This window comes from Prionailurus viverrinus, chromosome A1 (genome assembly GCF_022837055.1).
Source record: "Prionailurus viverrinus isolate Anna chromosome A1, UM_Priviv_1.0, whole genome shotgun sequence".
In the NCBI taxonomy this organism is placed as follows: domain Eukaryota; kingdom Metazoa; phylum Chordata; class Mammalia; order Carnivora; family Felidae; genus Prionailurus; species Prionailurus viverrinus.
This window is the reverse complement of record NC_062561.1, coordinates 118,969,393-118,989,840: the sequence shown is the minus strand read 5'-3', so window position 1 is coordinate 118,989,840 and position 20,448 is coordinate 118,969,393. Positions and strand designations below refer to the sequence as shown.

General features: G+C 44.5%; 1 protein-coding gene and 1 non-coding gene across 6 annotated transcripts in view; both read left to right on the top strand.

Annotated features, from left to right (window-relative positions):
• FGF1 (fibroblast growth factor 1) overlaps positions 1-20,448 on the top strand; it is a 104,551-nt gene that overhangs the window by 69,322 nt on the left and 14,781 nt on the right. For all 5 annotated transcript variants that reach the window (XM_047878426.1, XM_047878417.1, XM_047878437.1 and 2 more), the window contains one exon: positions 12,448-12,652. In XM_047878426.1, the coding sequence (XP_047734382.1) occupies positions 12,484-12,652 (169 nt within the window). In that variant the 5' untranslated portion in view covers positions 12,448-12,483. The remainder of the gene's footprint in view (positions 1-12,447; positions 12,653-20,448) is intronic.
• On the top strand, positions 1,043-1,167 carry LOC125147495 (small nucleolar RNA SNORA36 family). Its single transcript, XR_007145216.1, has one exon. It is a non-coding gene; the product is annotated as a small nucleolar RNA SNORA36 family (small nucleolar RNA).

Sequence of the window (20,448 nt, the reverse complement as noted above, 5' to 3'; positions counted from 1 at the left end):
TCTCTCTCTCTCTCTCTCTCTCTCTCTCTCTCTCAAAAATAAACATTAAAAAAATTTTTTTAACACAGGCTCTAATTAACAACCATAACAACACCTTCTATTTCCTAGGCATTCACTGTATGTGAGACCCTTCCCAGACCTGCCTTTCTCTATTCCTTTGTCGTGGCACCATGAGATCAGTATTGGTTTTTTTTTTAATTTTTTTTTTAACATTTATTCATTTTTGAGAGAGACAGAGTGTGACCGGGGGAGGGCAGAGAGAGAGGGGGACACAGAATCAGAAGCAGACTCCAGGCTCTGAGCTGTCAGCACAGAGCCCAATGCGGGGCTCGAACTCACGGACTGTGAGATCATGACCTGAGCTGAAGTCAGACACTTAACCGACTGAGCCACCCAGGCGCCCCGAGATCAGTATTCTTAATAGCTTCAGTTTACAGAAGAGGCAGCTGAGGATCAGAAAGATTATATGACTTGCTCAGTCATGCAAATAGTTAATGACACAGCAGAAACCAAACCCCAGGTCTATGAGAACTTCCCTTTTCCATGGCCTTTCCAGCCCAGTCTGAAGTAGGACTATCCACTGGGTTCCCAGAGTGGGCTCTGGGCTCACCCCAGTCCTTTAAAAGCAATGGCAAGTGATTCTACTGTGATAAAAGCTAAGAGTGACTTGACTGCCACTGGGCCAATCAGAAAGTGCTGGTGAGGCCATTATAGTGCTTCGAAAGGGGACAGTTCTGTGTCAAGGGAGGAACTTGCAAAGACTCCACTCAAGACACAAGTATCTGTCAATGGGGCTACCTGACTTATGCGGGCTACGGGACTGGAGAATAAACAGAATAGAGAAGCTAAGGATCACTCAACCAAAGGCATTTTTTCTGTTTCCCATATTTCTGTGGCAGTTACAATCATGGACGCTGCAGTCAGAAAACCCTACCTTCCGATTGCAGCTCTAACATTGATTTATCTGTATGACCTTAAACGAACTGTTTAAACTCTCCAAGCCTTGGTGTCCTTAGTTGCAAACTGGGGATAAAAAAAGCAATGCCTTGAGTTCAGTTCAGGGCAAGCCTCCCTGTTCATTTAATTAAATCTTGGGACATGATCAGGCTACGGAAGACGATTACATGGAAGATAACACTCTATTCATTGATCTCCCAGCCTACAAAAGAAAGAAAGAGAGAGAGAGAGAGAGAGAGAGAGAGAGAGAGAGAGAGAGAAAGAAAGAAAGAAAGAAAGAAAGAAAGAAAGAAAGAAAGAAAATGCCTATCTCAAAGAACTCTGAGGATTAATTAAAATAATGTATGTGGGGCACCTGGGTGGCTCAGGTGGTTAAGCATCCGACTTTGGCTCAGGTCATGATCTCACGGTTCATGAGTTCAAAGCCCCACATTGGGCTCTGTGCTGACAGCTCAGAGTCTGGAGCCTATTTCAGATTCTGTGCCTCCCCCTCTCCCTGCCCCTCTCCCACTCATGCTGTCTCTCTCTCTCTCTCTCTCAAAAATAAATAAACATTAAAAAAAAATTTTTTAATAATGTATGTAAAGCACTTAGGACAGGATCTGGTACATAGTAAATGTTCAAGAAAAAGTCACTATTTTATTATTTATGGGCTTATTTGATTATTTATGGGTATGTTCAGAACAGACTGTTGGGAAACATATGGTAGGGAAAGCCCCCAGCATTTCCAAAGAGATAACAAACACTTACTTCAAAAGACTAAGCTTGGAGAAGCCAAATTTTGTAGCTCAGGAGGGAAGAAAAAAGACCTAGCAAACAAACCATCGTCCTGTGAGTTGGAAGGTCTGCTGTCTTTGAGAAAGGAATGTCCTCGTGGGCTGGTTCTGGAGATTGTAACTTGCACAACATTTTCAAAAGATTTTTGGAGGCACATCAGTAAGGGAAGGCTAGAGGAAGGGACCAGGGCTGATGGAGCCGCTGCAGAATTGCTCTGCATTTGGCTGGAAGCCCAGGCCTTTAAAGCGTCAGTCTGTAGGAAGGATACTTCCATTTAAGACGTGTGCTGGTCTTCAGGATGGCCGAGAGCCTGCAGGATGCTCTGGGCCAGGGTGTACCATTAAAGTTCGAGCACAACTGGGGCCTCAGAGCATGTCGCGATGCCAGGGAGTGCTCTGTGGTTCCTCTCACAGCGTGTTTTGTCTAAGCATTAAAATAATTCCTGACCTCCAACAGAATGATGCTCTATGGGAGTCAGCGTTTTGGGGGCAGAGAAGCCACACAGAGAATTAAAGATCCAGAACCCAGGGAACAAATAATGGGTATTGGAGATCATTGGGAAAGTGTGTGTATCTGCTTATATCTTTTGCTCCTCATAAAGGAGTGTGGGGGCTAAGACTGGGATTGAGCTGTTGGGTGATACAGCTGGACTGGCTTTACAGGCTGCACTTCCGGCCAGCTATCTGTGGTCCAAGCATCTATGCCCCTCTTATTGGAAGCTCGGCTTGATTGATCTGGTATGGCCAGACTCTAACCTCCATATGACAGACACTGTGATTTCTACTGCAGGCCCGGAATCCCTTATCTGAAAAGCTAGACAAATTGCTGAACCCAGGATTTGGGGGATTTTAGAAAGACAATTGGTTGCATTTATCGTATATTAAGGAAGAACTTCTGTGGGGTCTGGAGCAGTCCCCTATAATCACACACATTGGTGATTCTGCACCAGATCACACACATATGAACACATAGGTGATAAATAAAGACTTTAAGCAGTCTCAGGACCGTCTGGGTCAGGTTTTGCCACAATCTGAGTTACGAAAGAATGTCTAGTTTTCAGAGCATGTTGCATTTCAGAATGTAGATTAGGGATTTGAGGTCCTTCTTTTCATTTCCTTTTCTTTCTCTTTATTTTCTTTCTTAAATTTCCCCAACAGTCTGCCTGTGGCAGGTGCTGAGTACAAGTGGTTGGCATCTAGAGTATAACATCTTGATCTCCCTCAAAGAATATTTGATTCTGGAAGCCAGGGGACAGTTTATTCTGAGTAACTTGGGGATTCTTTAGGATTAGAAAGAGTCTAAATTAAAGAAGAGGAGAGAGAGACTACTGAATCCACAGGTTCTCTGTCATCCTGGATGGTAATACACAAACCTGTGAAACACACTGAGGATGGTCACTAGTACATCATATTCAGCTGCTGAGTAAATAAGAGGGCATCACTTGCACATCAGGGGTAATGGTACTTAGAAAATAATATGTTTTATTTTTTTCAAATAATAATTTGAATAATTTAATAAATTGAATAATTTTCAAATAATAATATGAATGCTTACAAGTTTTCAAGTGCTGGGCTTAGCGCTTTATGTGCCTGATCACTTAACACTTACAGCAACTGTGTGGTAGCTACTGTTATGGGGTCCTATTCTGCAGATGAGAAAACTGAGGCCCTGTGAAACTGAATGAGTTTGCTAGTGAGTGTCCACCCAGGACTGAAACCTGAGTCTAGCAGCATGCTGGTAAACCAGCTATCAGAGAAAAAGAAGGAAGGAAGGAAGGAAGGAAGGAAGGAAGGAAGGAAGGAAGGAAGGAATATTTTGAATATTCAAAAATTGGCTTTCACAAATCTATAGGAACCATCTCCTGTACGACACTACCAAGCCTACCCCATGGCCATGTCCAGAGTTTGCTGCCAGCTCTGGAAGATGAGATTTCAGCTCATGGAACAGAACTGGCCTGGGAGAAGCACACCGAGATGCTAGTCCCGCCAGTCAGCAATGGCTAGATTCCCTCCCCAGACCTGGTATAGATCACTGCGGGTGGAGGACGGGGAAAGACAGAAGAACACTCTGTCTCTTTCTTCAGGCAAGTTTTCCTTCACCAGAGAGTGTGAAGTGAGTTCCTGCCAACCTGGCACTCCCAGGCAGAAACAATAAAACCTAGAATTCTTTTAAGGCCCTACAAGCTTTTTTGTGGTTAGATAGAGAGTTCAGACTTGAGACTAAATGGTCTGATCTTTTCTTGAGATCCTTCAAGTCTATGATATTGCCTTCAAAGATGTAAGGAAGTAACTTCTACAAGATGGAAAAAAGACTGGGTCTGGTTTTTTCCTTTTAATTAAAAAAAAAAAGGTCATTTATTTTGAGAGAGAGAGGGCGTGGGGGAGGGGCAGACAGAGAGGAGAGGGGGAATCCAAAGCAGCCCCAGCAGCACTTCGAGCACAGATTTCACAACTGTGAGATCATGACCTGAGCCAAAGTCAGGACTCGGACGCTTAACCAACTCACCCACCCTGGCTCCCCTGGGTCTGCTTTAACCAAGCAGCCTAGTTTGAACCCACTTAAAATCCATTTAGGTTCTTGGTTTAGCCTCTCTGTTAATACCTGAAAGACCTCACCTACTAATTAGGTCCCATGATAGCATGTTTCCACTAGAGGCTCCCAAGAAGGAACTGGCCTGGGATTCAATCAACAAACATGCAGAGAACAATGATTATGTGGAGGCATTTGCTAAGTGCAAGGCCTAGAAAAAACAGGCACAGCTTTTGTTCCAGAGCTGCAGAGACTAATGAAGGAGACAGTCAGGTAACCTTACTTACATTATATTCATTCACTCATTCAACAAATATTTATCAAGGGCCCATTAGATGCAAGGCATTCTGCCAGGCACTGAGAGACCATGGTAAGCCAGACAGATTGGTTTGTACTATTGTGGAGCTGACAGTCCAGTCATAAAGGGAGACATTAATTAAATAATCACAAGAATGAATGTGTAATTAAAAAATGAAGTAAGAGCTCTGAGGAAATGTTAAACGGTCCTTTGAGAACTGGAGGAACCTGACCCAGTTAAGGAAAGTCAGGAAAGTCTTCCTTGCGGAATTGGCAACTGAACTAAGGCTTGAACAAAACGTAGGAGTTAACCAGGCAAGGAGGGTAGAGGGAAAGAAAGAAAGAGTGCTCTAGAGAGAGGGAGCAATGTAGGCAAAGATCATAGGGCAAAAAGGGACACAATGGTTTCAAGCAAATGGAAGGCCAGTTTGGGTAGAGAACATGGTGGAAAAGGAGGCAGGGGAGGAAGCCAGGGCTAGTCCTCAGAGCCCTGCAGGTAGAATTTTTTTTTTTAAGTAAATGTTAACTTTTGTTTATTTTATTTTGTTTGTAATTGAAATGTAATTGACACACAATATTATGTTAGTTTCAAGTGTACAACATAGTGACTCAACATTATATACATTACAAAGAGATACAGATAAGGCCTTAGTCTTTATTCTGAGAGCAATGGGAAACCAGTGAAAGATACGCGGGAATTATACCCAGTGCTTCCATAGGGTAAAAGAAATGTTGCTGTGGGAGCATTAGGAAATCAACTCGAACATAAACTGGTATGTGTGGTGTGACAGAAGAAAAGGGAGGTTAGGGCTGGGGGATGTATCCAAATCAACATTCTGAAAGAGAAATATCTGAGATGAATTTTTGAAGGGTGAGTATGACCTAGTAAGGCCATGGTAGAAGGTGGAGGGAGTAAGGGAGAGAGAACGCTGGTCAGTGAATGTGAGAGTGTGTGTGTGTTGGGCGGGGTGGGGGGGGGGCCCGGGGGAGCTACAAGAAGAACAGGCCAATAAGAGATAAGGCAACAGAGTTAGGCAGGGACCTGATGATGAATGCCTCACAGGTCACGGTAGAGTCTGGGTTTTATCCTGATGGCAGCAGAGAACCCAGTGACACAAAGATCTTCAGCAGGAGAATGATGATTAGACTCATGCCTTGGAAAGGATATTAGTAGTGGAATCAAAAGTGGATTGGAAGGTTGCAGAGGTGAAGAAGACAGACGCCGTTTGCCTGCCTTAGCAGCCCAGGTGAGACAAGGTGTTCCATCTGTGGTGAGCAGCCATAGTGAGGATGGAGAATAGAGGATGAGTTTAAGAGACATTAAAAAGGTACAGTTGAAAGGGTTCTGTCACTAATGGGATGCATAGGAGTGATTTCGACTCTCCCCACAGAATAGTCTGAACAAAATGGATTCTTCTATTTGTGTTGAGTCTTGCTTTATGACCTGGTACACCGTCGGTTTCCAAAAATGTTCTATGCATCCTTGGGAAGAATAGTGTTCACTAACTGTTGGATGCAGGGTTCCCTGATATGTTCACTCAATTAAACTTGTTAATTGTGCATTTCGATCTGCAACTTTATTAATATTTTTTGTCTGTTTGCTTTATCATTTATGACAGAAAGGTATTAAAATCTCCCACCATCGTGGTGGATTTGCCAAGTTCTTTATATTTTTGTTAATTTTTGTTTCATATAGTTTGAGGCTATGAGGCTATGTCATTAACTATACACAAGTTTAAAGTTTTTATATCTTTCTGTTTAATTATTCTACTTATCATTATGCAGTGATCCCTTTGATCCTTGATCACTCTTTTTGCCTTAGACCTAGTTTCTATGATATTAATATAGCCATACCAACTTTTAATTTTTGTTAAGATTGGTCTGGTATCTATTTTTCATCCTTTTGATTTTAACCTTTCTGCCCTTACATTTTAAACATGTCTTTTATAATCAGAGTATAGGTGAAATTTTTTAAATCTAGTAGCAAGGTGCCTGGGTAGCTCAGTTGGTTAAGCGTCTGACTCTTGATTTTGGCTCAGGTCATGATCTCATGGTTTGTGAGACCAAGCCCCACATCAGGCTCTGCACTGACAGCATGGAGCCTACTTAGGATTCTCTCTCTCCCTCTCTCTCTCTCTGTTCCTCCCCAGCTGGTGCTTGCTCTCTCTCTCTCTCTCTTTCTCAAAATAAGTAAATAAACATAAAAAAATCCAGTAGCTAGTAAATTTAGTCCACTTACATTTATTGTGAATATAAATATATTTGGATTTATTTCTGCCACCTAATTTTGAGTACTATTTTTGATTTTCTATTCTTTTTCTAGATTATTTTGGGTAAGTACAGATTTTTTTCACCTCATTTCCCCTATTCTTACCAGTTGCTGGTTGGAATCACTGCATTCTATTTGTTTTCTTTTAGTGGTCAATCTTTTTTTTTATTAAAAAAATTTTAATGGCTATTATTTATTTTTGAGAGAGAGAGAGAGAACAAAGAGAGAAACAGGGGAGGGGCAGAGAGATAGTGAGCAACATAGAATCCAAAGCAGTCTCCAGGCTCTGAGCTGTCAGCACAGAGCCCCACACAGTGTTTGAACTCACAGACCACAAGATCATGACCTGAGCCGGAGTCAGATGCCTAACCAACTGAGCTACCCAGGTGCCTGTAATTTTTTAAAAGTTTATTTATTTATTTTGATAGGGAGAGAAAGAGAGTGAGAGAGAGAGAGGGAGAGAGCATGAGTGGGGGAGGTCTGGAGAGAGAGGGAGAGAGAGAGAGAATACCAAGCAGACTCCATGCTGTCAGCACGGAGCCCAACGTGGGTGGGGCTCAAACTCATGAACCGTGAGATCATGACCTAAGCTAAGATCAAGAGTCAGATGCTAAACTGACAGAGCCAACCAGGTGCCCCTTTTTAGTGGTTACTCTTAACATTTAACATGCATATGTGACTCAATAAAATGTAAGGTTAATTAACATCTCTTAAGAGTTAATGCTTCTGGGTGATGCCACTGATGGAGACAGGGAGCAAGAACTTAGAGCCTATTTGGAACCAAAAGTGAGACCTATTTTACATATGCTTGGTCAGAGGACACTTATCCAATCATCATCTTGACAGATGTCTATACATCTACCTTTGGTAGCATTACACATTTGGTAGAATATTTGTAAAATATTCCCTTTCATGGGTATTCTGCATTATTTAAGCAGTGACAGGGGTTAAAATTTAAAAAAAAACCCTGGGCGCCTGGGTGGCTCAGTCAGTTAAGTGGCCGACTTCATGTCATGATCTCACCGTCTGTGGGTTCGAGCCCCACGTCACGCTCTGTGCTGACAGCTCAGAGCCTGGAGCCTGTTTCAGATTCTGTGTCTCCCTATCTGCTCTTCCCCACAACTGCCTTTCCTGGATCCTTAGAACCCTAAATTTTATCTGTTAGCTTAGTTTCCAGGGCCGAACTGAACACACATGTCTCCTAAATCGGGGACTTGATAAGTGTCCCTTCAACAACTCTTGATGAGCTGAGAACTGAGTCTGAAATGGCCTGGATTCTCTCTTACATAACCATAGCTTACCTTTACCTCCTTCATCCCCTCTGCTATGTTTGTGCCTTAAATGATGGAGGAAAGAGCTTAAACAATTTCTCTCAAATATGAGAGAGAATGAAAACTTCTATTTTCATTCCAATTGAAAAATTATTTTAAACGAAGCATTCAGTGGCAGCTGACCTAGACCACACCAGGCTTCAACTAGTTCAACATAACCAGTGATTCACATCTCTTATAGGTCACATCACATTTTTCTAAGTGCTGTTATGAATACTGTGAAAGATTATTAACCCTTCAGACATGTGTCAGTTTAGGTTCCCTTTGAGTGGTTACAGATGACAAAATATGCCAGCCTTACCACGGATGTTCTAATACGCTTCGTGTTGCCCTTACTTTGGTGTCACTGATAAGTCAAGAGAATCTTCCGGCTTTTCCCCTAAATCTCACCAGTGCCCCGAATCTCAAAGGGCTGGGCTTAGCACACAGCGATGACAAGAAGTCCACTGGGCTTGATTTTTTCCATGTCCCAACAAATATACACAGATATACCCCTGACAGCCAACAAAAAGAGAATAATAACAAGAAGCAGAATTTATAAATTTCCATTAGGCTTAATGCCTGATTTCATGTAGTTAATGGACTCATTTATTAGAGCAATTTGTGAAAACCCCCAAGGGCCCACGAAGGCTGTTGCTTAATGGTTTTATCATGTCATAGATTTCTTTTATCCCTATCTTCTAACAAATCCTGAAGAGGCAAGGAAATTAGGACAAACGACTGCCTCAAATGTAGGTAAATTGTAAACAGAGCCAATAAATAAATAAATAAATAAATAAACAAACAAACAAATAAATAAGTAAATAAGGCCTTTTTGTGCCTCTGGGGTTTCCTTCAGCAACAAAAAGGGATTTTACTTTTTGTATGTTTCAGCTGATTCAAAGATCCCACTGCCATAGACTATCAGCTTCAGGTTGACTCAAAGCTTATTTTCAGGAGTTAACATGTCCCCCCTTCAGGTTTCCAGATATGGATGTGAACTGCAGAGTCATGGGAGCAATCTGAAGTTAGTACAGCCACCCCCACTACTGTCCCTCTTACTGGTGGTGGAGGTCGGCGGGGAGCAGGCAAAGAGCAGAATCGTGGCTTTATAACAGCAGATGGCACTGTAATGGAAAGGAAGGGACACCTGAGGGCCTGCTGGTCTCTGGCCGAGGTTGCTAATCTGGGGAGAGCTCCACAGTGGTGAAGTCTACGCTGCATGGCTTATACACACATGAGCACGTGAGCATGGGACAATCCCTGGCCATGGCTGCTGCCTCTACCCACAGGAGCCTTCTGCTGTATCTGTTCCCATTCATCCCAAAGGGCTGGAAGCACGAATGCAAATGGATACAGCCAAATCTATACCCAACACTTAGACGACAACTTAACGGAGACTCCCCGCCGGTGCTGGATCTAGAAGGGAAGCCATCCTTCACTTGCACCTGATGCACAGTCAGGGGCCCATGGAGACCTCCACTTGAGGAAACCCAGGGACAACAAGAAACCAAAGTCCATCCCCCGAAGACTGACAACATGAATGGCTATTTGTACAGTTAAACGGCAAATATATATCTACGAATATATAATTATTTTCTCCTGTACCAAATTAAGTAGACAACTTAGCAAGTGCTTGGGGGGAGAAAAGGAACAAAAAATCTTTTTTATCTCTTGGCTGTACTTGAAGGAACGGGGAACTGATCACGGTTGCATGTCAATGGAGAGGTGACGGGTGAGGATGTCAAAGCTGGAAAGAGCTAAAGAGCTTTATATCAAAAGGGGATCCAGAAGCGAGTGGAATGAGAGGGAGCTTGAGAAGCTGGGTGAAGAAGGGCTGAGCAGAAAAAGACAGAGAGACGAGAGAGAGGGAGAGGGAGAGAGGGAGAGGGAGAGAGAGAGAGAGAGAGAGAGAGAGAGAGAGAGAGGCCCAGAGATGTAGAGGCTTGTGGATGAATAAGAAGGGTTTGGAAGAGAGAATGTGGGTTTGGGAAGCAAAAGCAAGGTGCCACGGGAGATAAAGTCTGTGGATGTAAGTAACATTTTCAATCTGTTACTGTATTATCTGAAATGAGCTGGACAGAGTTTCGCCACGTGTGAAGAGGATATTTGAGATGGCTTGACTTTAAACATAGTTTATATAGTGTATGCAAAATTCCCTTTGGGGGTACTCAGAGGGACGGCAAACCATGGCTGGAAGTGGGGACAGTAACGAGCTCACGTGAGTACAGACTGGAAGACATGTACCACAGATGTTAAAATGCCTGGAGCAAAAGAAACAATGAGATGCTTCCAGCATGAACCCCAATTCCAAAGTCACCAGGACAAATTACTCAAATTGTTGTCTCAGTTTATGATGGAATTGCCTTCCACACGAGCAACTCTATGAGGTTGCTCTGGGGATGGATGGATGGATGGATGGATGGATGGATGGATGGTTACTTCAGGGGATGCGGGAGGCTGGCAGGCCTTCCGCGAAGTTCACAGTGTTCCCTGGTGATGTAGGGTCTCCTGGGAAATGAGGAGATGCCTGGAGTCCCACTGTAAGGTTGACAGGGACAAAAGTGGAGGGTGTTGGTGGTGATGGCCAATATCTGGACGACAAACGAATAACGTAATGAATAATGAACTCATGGGGGCAGATGTATGTGCCAGACCGTGGGTAAAAATCCCACTTCTGGCAATGACACTGCAATATCAGTGAAGTCACTTCACCTTTTCCTGGTGTGAAGGGCAAGTGATGGCTTTGTTTCAACACACCCCTTTTGAGGCTCAGTTCCCACCACCCAGTAGCTGTTGACCTTGGACGGGCCATCGAATGTCTATAAGCTTTGGTGTCATTTTACAAAAAAATGGGGATAATGAGTGTCAGTCCCAAAGAGTAATAATGAAGGTTATAGGAGTTACCTTATAGCCCGGATTGCAAGTTAATGTTAATGATGATGATCACTACCATTATGAGGCCACTCAATAATCAGTGTGTGCAATCAGGACCTACTCACACTTGTAAGGAAGTTCCCGCACTAGTACCCCGGCTCTTTTTCGCCTCTTCCTTGTGTGTCCTTGGAATCACCAGCGCTTTGTTCTCCTAAATGGTGGGACAAGTAGATGTTTTAAAATTCTGTTTATTAGTTTGGCTTAAAAAAAAACTTCTTAGTTTATTTTTGAGAGCAGGAGAGACAGAGCGTGAGCAGGGAAGGGGCAGAGAGAGAGAGGGAGACACAGAATCCAGACCAGGCTCCAGGCTCTGAACTGTCAGCACAGAGCCTAACGTGGGGCTTGAACCCACTAACCATGAGATCATGACCTGAGCAGAAGTCAGAGGCTTAACTGACTGAGCCACCCAGGCACCCCTATTAGTGTGGCCTTTTAAAACTTAGATTCATGTCACTGGGTGTTTTAACATTGATACTATAAGTCTCTCTATAGTGGGTGTATACAATCTTAGAGGATTATAATGTGCAATATGATGGTTTCTGTGTCACACTAAGTATGTCTCATTAGCAAATACTTAAAATGAAGCTGGCTTTTGTACAAGGGCCAGACCTACCTTCTCTATGTGACATGAGAATGTATGGAAAGCCGAGGAAGCAGGCAATCACTGGCAGAACCTCCAAAAGATCTGTCTCATAAAGTTTCCTTTGGGACAGTGTCTGCCCTTCAAAATCCCGCATAACACCCCCAAGTGTTTGTTCCCTGGTTCTGGTTCTGTTCCCGCCAGCAAATCCAGAATTTGCCATTACAGGTGAACCCTTGGCCGTCTCTATGGTGGGCGGTCCGAGGGCCCTTCCGTACCTTTTCCTACAGGTCCCAAACAGTCGGGCTATCTGAGCTATCTGCGTACACGGGGCAGGCAGTCCCCAGCCCACACAGTGGGAGGAGAAGAGCAAAACCTCAGTGCTGGCCTCTCGGCTTTCGTGGGTTTCAGCCAGAACCCAGGTGTTATTTTAGTACAACTTCAGTGTTTAATTTGAGGATGTGTGTGGATCAGGAGGGACCAAAACATTATTTTTTTTTCCCCTTGGCCAAATGATTAAATTTGAAGTTCTAAAAAATGCACGGCTTTGTCCAAAGCCGTGGCCAATTGGGAAGTAAGAAATGTCCTGAAGATCCCTCCCATGCCAGAGACCTTTCTTCCTTAACCACTGCCCACCGCACAGACCCGTTTGCTGTGGGCATCGCCTGGGCAGTTTGTGGTTTACTAACCGAGCAGGGGCCCCGTGCCCCGAGGCTCTCCTTCCCGTCTCGGAAGGGGACGCAGCACCTTGGCTGGTGGGACACTCTATAGGGTTGTCTAATTTCTTACAGCCTTGAAAGCACACCCTAAGCAGCAGCCGCTGAGCCATGGCTGAAGGGGAAATCACAACCTTCACGGCCCTGACGGAGAAGTTCAATCTGCCTCCAGGGAATTACAAGAAACCCAAACTCCTCTACTGTAGCAACGGGGGCCACTTCCTGAGGATCCTTCCAGATGGCACAGTGGATGGGACGAGGGACAGGAGCGACCAGCACAGTAAGCACCCATTTCTCTTGTAGCCCCAGACCTTCCTGGTGTCTTTCTTAGTCAAGGACGCGAGAAGGGAGGATATCTGGGTACGGGTACCCTTTTCTCCAAGGTTCTGTTCCGGCAGGGTGACATAAATGTGCACAGGGCCTAGGTGTGGAAAATAAGGAGCCGTGAGAACTACAGCCTACCTAAAGGGGTCCTATTTCAAGACTGTAAAAGGATGGTCTGTTGACCTCACACAACTGCTTTGAGATCAGACGTGGCTGCCAGTGTTCAGCTCTTCGGGGTTTCTGTAATTTAGTGAAGAAAGGCCTGGCCCCCAAGGCCGGTTAGGACCCTGCCTGCTCTACGACAGGAAGGGCCACCTGGGGCGGGGGCAGTCAACCCCACACACAGACGCGGGCTCAGTTTCATGGGAACGGACTCTCCAGGTTATGTTTCCACTGAGCTTGATTTGTGAGATCCTAGTTCATAATCACAGTCTTACACATCATAAATTATGCAGCTTTCGCTCTGCAGATCATGCAGATGTGGTTGTGGTAACCGGGAGAGGTAAAGTCATTCTCCAGACCTTAGAGAAACTGGAGAGCGGGAACAGCTGAAGCCAAATGCCGAGCATCTCTTCTGGGCTTTCCTGCCAGCTTAGCTCTCGGATGGTGCTGATAAATGGAGGTATGACTTTAGAGAAAAGAGTCTTCCTGACTATCTAAGGATAAAAATCTTTCCCTTCTGCTTTAGTACTTCTTGCGGTGAGTGGTGTGCATGTTTGGTGTTAGGTGCCTGTGTCCTGCTGTGATGTTAGCAGGGATTCCCTGAGCACCCCTGAAGCATTAGCTGTTGTAGAGACGCCAAAAGCCAGACCTAGTTCCTGCGTAGAGGGTCAGCGATCTAACGGGTAAAACACCCTGTGAATCAAGGGAAGAAAGGCGTAGAGGAAACCAGGAGGTACATAATCACAGCCCAGGTAGAAAGTAAGGTTCTGCAGAACTAGCTTTAAAACAGAATGCAAAATACTGGCTTTGATGTGATGGTTTATATACCAGAGAGTCTTCATGATTCATGCAATATGTGCCAAAGGCTGCAGGCCGTAAGCACAGATGACCACCTCAGTGGTGCTCATGCTACTCTCAGATGCAAAGGTCATGGGGTTGGAAGCCAGCACGTATGGACCAGAAGGCACTGTCTCTTCCTTCCCAACCACCAGGCAGACCCTTGAGATAAAGAGCAAGAAAAGTGATGTTGAGGCCTGCACCCGCAGGATTAGACTTTTGAGGGGTTTTGTTTTGGTGGTTTGTCGTCAAATAGGCCTAGCGAATGCCTTATATTTGATGAAAACGAGGCACCAGAGCGAGTCAAAAAAGACTCTACTTAGTATGTCAAACGTATATATAAGTAACATTTACTGCAAACAAATGGACTTAGACTGTAGTCCACTGTGTGAGGCAAGCTATAGAATTCATGTGATCTCCCCCACACAGCACAGGGAAAGAAGCTTTAATTCCTCTGGGGTTGTTTTTGTTGTTTTTTTTTTTTTTAAGTTTATTTATTTATTTTGAGAGAGAGGGAGAGAAAGCACGCTCAAGTTGGGGAGGGGCAGAGAGAGAGAACCCCAAGCAGGCTCTGCACCGTCTGCGTGGAGCCCAACGTGGGGCTCGAACCCACACACCATGAGATCATGACCTGAGCAGAAATCAAGAGTCGGACACTTAACCTACTGAGCCATCCAGGCGCCTCATAATTCCTCTGGGGTTTTAAATGTTTCTGATAAATCTTACCCGTTTTCTGAACCAATGGGGATGCTCTCTGGTGCTCAGAATCCCAAGGGAAAGACAACCATGATGATGTATTCCTCAGGGTTAGGCTGGCTTTTCTGGGAAATCTTGAAATCTGAGAAAACAAGATGCAACAATTAGGACTTATTCCAAGTACTGGAATTTTAGTACAAATGGCATGCGACTTCACTGTTGTCATCCATCATTAGCATTATGGATTGCATTCTGGGCATGTAACATGGGGACAACTTCTGAATGTGCTCTGAGTTTGGCCGCCTGACCTACGATGTCAGGAACCCTTGGAATGTAGCACAAGAAAATGGGAGGCATGTGTGAGGAGGGCGACTTCCAGGCAATGCTGAGTCGACTCTTTGCCAAGTGAACTTGGGCTAGTTACGTAAGCTTTCTGGCCTCCCTTTTCTCACTTGTAAAATAAGAATAATATTACTTGCCTCCCAGGTTCCTTGGGAGGATGAAATGAGATAATCTAAGGAAAGTGGCTGGCACAGTGCGTGGCTCAGGGTAACAGCTCAGCACACGGCGGTCACTATTGCTGCTGTTGTCATCACCGTCACTGGGACTTCCAGATACTCAACCCACAGCATGTGGAAATACAGTATAACATTTGAGGACCTTCCTTTCATCACTTCTATAACATTGTCTCCCAGGAAGGCCAATGGTCTAGATTCCGGTTTTGATTCAAGGTCTCTCTGGCAAAATGCAGAGTTGTGTTGGCCTATTTATTTACTCTAGAACTAAGAACAAGGACTAAGGAAGACAGAAATCAGAGTACGTGGGCTGAGTAAGCAGAAATCCATCCCTGTACCTGTCAATGCCTGGAGAATGGGATAATCCACATAACTCTCTGAAGAGACTTAGGGGGGCCTAGATTTAGAGTCAGAAAGCGCGGATTCATATTCCCACGCTGTCAGGAGCAGTACTAAACAATGACCATTCTCGCCAGTTTGCATAAAATGCTCTGCAAAATAAATGTCAAGTCCCTCAACCCAAGGACCCTTCCGACCATCCTCTCCTGTCTAGAAATTTAGATGTCTCCAGGATTCCCAACTGTGTAATCTTGGGGAAAATATTGAGACTCAGCTTCCTCACCCATGGAATGGGAATAAAATCACTTGTGTGCCTGACAAGGCTGAAAAGTCCTGCAGGCAAGAGGACTCCCTGGTGTGGATATACCCACTGGGTGTGGTTCTGTCGCCCTCTACTGCCCAGTGGCGGTACTGACACTGTCCATCTTCATGCCAAGGGTTATTCTGAATCAATCTGATCTGGACAGGCAGGGTTGGACAGAGTGGGATGACCCTGGCTAAATGATTAGCACAGATACTCCCTCCCATTAGTTTGAACATGACTAGACACTGTGGTCACAGGTATAGAGCTATACTCTAAGACTTCCATTGGAAAGAATATTTCTAAAAGCCAATCAAATATTGAAACAAATCTACATAAATCATACAAAATAGAACCATATGCCTTCCAGCTCTACAAGGTAAAAAATAACCCTTTTCATAGCTTCTCTTTGTCCCCATTCAGTGGATCTGCCCTGGGAAAAATTGGGATATTTTCAAAACTTATCTTCTTCCTACCTCCAGGAGAGTAAATTTCCAAGTACCTGACACAAACCCTTTCTTGGAGTGGTATAAACCTACAAAGGATGCTTGTGCACAGGCCAGTGTAATGTAGCTCTGAGTAAACTGTCCCCACTGGTGGGAATCTCTGGCCCATAGAGAAGATGCTTTTGGTTTATCCCATTACAACTCCTCAAATCGTGGTTGTAGGCAATCATCACTATAGGCTGTGAACATCTGTTACACTGCCATTCTAGGAAAGCCAGGCACAGAATAAAAGCTGCAGACCATCAGACAAGGGAAGGGACATTAAATTGCAGGAAGATCCATGGGGACTCCCTGCGATTTTCTTTGGAAGATGAGTAGAGTGGTGTCACCATGAGAGGGAGGATCCTAGAGGGAACAGGCACAGAGAAGGATGACCGGTTCCATTTCAGACACAGGACATTTGAGGAGTGCCTTGTACCATGCATATCTCCTTGTAGTTATAATTCCACATTTGTTTGTGTGATTATTGAATGGTTTTCTCCCCAACTGAGCTCCCTGAAGATGGGACTTTGTCTCTTACAGCTCAACACTGCAATTTTGCATCCAGTATGTTGAATGGCATTTGGTATAGTGCCCAATAAATATTAATTTGAGGAGTGAATGCATTGTATTGGTGGCAGATAAATTCAAATTCAACAATATATTCAGTAAATACCTATTGAGCTCCTGATATACGCCAGGCATTGTGTTAGATTCTTTTTTAAAATTTTTTTTTTACATTTATTTATTTTTGACAGAGAGAAACAGAGCACGAATGGGGGAGGAGCAGAGAGGGAGACACAGAATCCCAAGCAGGCCTCAGGCTCTGAGCTGTCAGCACAGAAGCCGACACGGGGCTCAGACTCACAGACCGTGAGATCATGACCTCAGTCAAATTGGACCCTTAACCAACTGAGCCACCTAGGGGCCCCGCATTATGTTAGATTCGTTCATTTCCACTTAACCCACAGGTTATGAATTGTCATCACTCTGTAAACACTGAGTTAACAGGACCTGTGACCAGCTAGTAACTGGGAAGGGTTGTCACAGATCCATAGCTTCTTCTTCCAAGACTAAGTCTCTTTCCACATACCACTACCACCGTTGACATCAATACTGTGATGGTGGTTTTGCCCCACAAACTGATCAAATAAACATACTGGATTCACAAAGCCTGTCGTGTGGGTCAGATAGATGCAGATGTAGGTCCCTGGCTACTAGTTCCTTGTCACCGTGGGGAAGTTACTTCCCCACATGCCTCAGTTTCTTCATTTAAAAAAAAATTTTTTTTAATGTTTATTTATTTTTGAGACAGAGAGAGACAGAGCATGAATGGGGGAGGGGCAGAGAGAGAGGGAGACACAGAATCGGAAGCAGGCTCCAGGCTCTGAGCCATCAGCCCAGAGCCCAACACGGGGCTCGAACTCACGGACCACGAGATCGTGACCTGAGCTGAAGTCGGACGCTTAACCGACTGAGCCACCCAGGCGCCCCAATTTCTTCATTTTAAAAACAAGGATGACAACAGTTCCCATGTCACAGGAAAGTAGGAAGCTCAAAAATGTTATACACACTGCCAGGCACACAGTAGGTGCTCAAAAAATGTTATTTATCACCCTCATCACCCCTAGGCTTATTTGACCCTCCTCCTGGCTTGCTTGACCCCTAGGCTTACTTGACCTTCCTCCTTACTTGACCTTACCTTTCTTCATCTCTGTGTCACTGGGACTATCTAGGTTTGGAACTCTCAAGGGCTGGCATGTAGGAAAAATGTGCCCAGCGCCTGGCCCAGCAAGGCCTGCCCTGTCTAACTTCTCTGGCAGAGTGAGCTGTCTTGGGCAAAGCAAGGAGGGGCTCCATGTTTGATTCTGCTCTTTCTGCTGGAGTCTCCTCTCAGGCGAAGAGGGACATGACTTGTTCCCCGATGGGATGAATATCTACACCAGTAACTGGAGAAGAACAATAAGCTCACGAGCATCCCCAATCTGCTGCCTTCTGTGGCCAACGCCCCCTGGCCTCCCCAAGCACACAGGAGGGCTGTGTGAGGAGCAGGATTACTGGCAGTGCTCACCACACAAATGGAAATGTTCCTGAGCAAAGTGTGTGCCAATCAAATATTTATAAATCAAACCACATCCTAAAGGCACTAAGGGAGTTCACCGGTCAAAGGAATCCTACTTTGCAGCCCTTTAGAAAGGGCAGACTCCTCTAGGGTGCAATCCCTCCTGCCTCCAGTACAGACTTCCGGTTTCTAGTTTACTATGACTCGGCACCTGATGGTAAAGGCACTTTGTTCCCCACCAGCTGGGGCTGAAAGTCAAGACAGCTTTCAAATCACCAAGGTGGGCAGAGCTGGGCCCTGGTGCCAAAGCCAGAGAGCAGGGCAGGTCTTCGGGCAGAAAAACTCCCCTCTGTGGGGTATTCCCATCTTGGTGGGATGTGATGCCAGAGGGATCCCTGTCCCTCTCCTCCCACTCACTCCTTATCTGGTTATACAGAAGAGATTTTTCTAGATAACCCTTTTTTTTTTTTTTTTTTTTTTTAAATATCACACAGTCCATGGACTAGATCAAAATTTTCCAGGCACCTTTTTTTCAGTCCCAAAGCAGAAGCAGACACCTTTACACATTCTAAGAAAAGTCTTTTTCATATATATATATATATATATATATATATATATATATATATATATATTCCAGACCACTGGAATTTTTTTTTCCACAAGCTCAATTTCTTTTTCTTCTCCATCTCTCTCTAATGCTTTAGGGAGCCCAGCTTGTGGCTACATTTTAATTATAAATGCCATTGACATAAAACAACCTCACCGAGTTCTGAATGAGGCTGACCTCACTTTGGGTAAACACAGCAAAGGACGGGAAGTCTCCAACCCAGAATAAACCAGGCACGTAATCTCTTTTGGCCTCTCTTTGGAGAGCAGAGGTGGAAAGCAGGCTTAAAGGCCACAGACATGCTACCAAAGCAGAAAGGACCTCCCTCTGCACTCATTTGTCCCCCGAACACACCAGCTATAATCTTATCTTTAAAAATTCCTAGGAAGACATTTGCTGGGATTAGCACTGGGTGTTATACAGAGGGGATAAATCACTGGATTCTACTCCTAAAATCATTATTGTACTATATGCTAACTTGGATGTCATTTTAAAATTAATTAATTGAAAACTAAATTAAAAATAAAACTTCCTAGGGCAGGACAGGAAGATGCCAGGACGGCTTGGGGCTTGGAACCATGGTGCAGTGCCCCAAAGCTCCTGATCTTGGCAGTGGCAGGCTCCTAATACCTCTTCCGTCTTTCTCTTCTTGGAAAGTAAGAATCATGTGGATCTAATGTAAATAAACTACTGCTAAGAGCTAATGGAAGGCACTGGGGAGAAGAGAAAACCAGAGATATAGCTCTGCAGAAAAAAAGGTAGACTGCCTAGTTGAGGGCTAGCATATCCACCCAAAAGCTCTGGGTTCATCTTTACATAGGCTCCCAGTAAAGATCCGTGAAGGGGTCCAAACTATAAACACAGGGCAGGGAGGAGCATGATCCACGAAGATGGAAATGACATTTAAGTATTAAAAAACATTTTTTTTATGTTTATTCATTTCCTGAGAGAAAGAGGGAGAGAATATGAGTGGGGGAGGAGCAGAGAGAGAGGGAGGCACAGAATCTGAAGCACTCTCCAGGCTCTGAGCTGTCAGCACAGATTCGGACACGGGGCTCGAATTCATGAACCACGAGATCATGACCAGAGCCAAAGTCAGATGCCTAACCAACTGAGCCACCCAGGCTCCCCTGACATCTATTTTTGATAAACAGGCCATTCCCAAACCAGCACTCCCTAATGCATTCCTAGTAAAGAAGACATGATGGTCACAAATCCACCAAGCTAACATTTACGACCTTCTTTTAGGACATTTTTTACAATGCTTTATAAATGTGAATTTCTCTAAGACACGTATTTCTAGAGTATGTTTCAAAAAATTGCTGGCGAGTGGGGGCAGATAAGAGGCGGGCTGGGGATAGAGAAGGCAAGAGCCCCAGGCAGGGGCAGGGCCTCTGTTCTTGTGCGGGCCCTGGGGGCTGTGTGAACTGGTGGCGGTAACAAAGAAATTTAAAAATAAATAAATAAAATAAAATAACAAATTAAAAAAAAAAATTTTTAATGTTTATTTATTTTTGAAAGACAGAGCATGAGTGGGGGAGTGGCAGAGAGACAGAGAAAGACACAGAATCCTAAGAGGCTTCAGGCTCTGAGCTGTCAGCACAAAGCCGACGCGGGGCTCGACCTCACAAACCGCGAGATCACGACCCGAGCCGAAGTCGGACGCTCAACGGACTGAGCTACCCAGGCGCCCCCCAAATTTTTTTTAATTAAGAACTGCTTCCATTTCTTCTGCTAGTGCAGAAGTT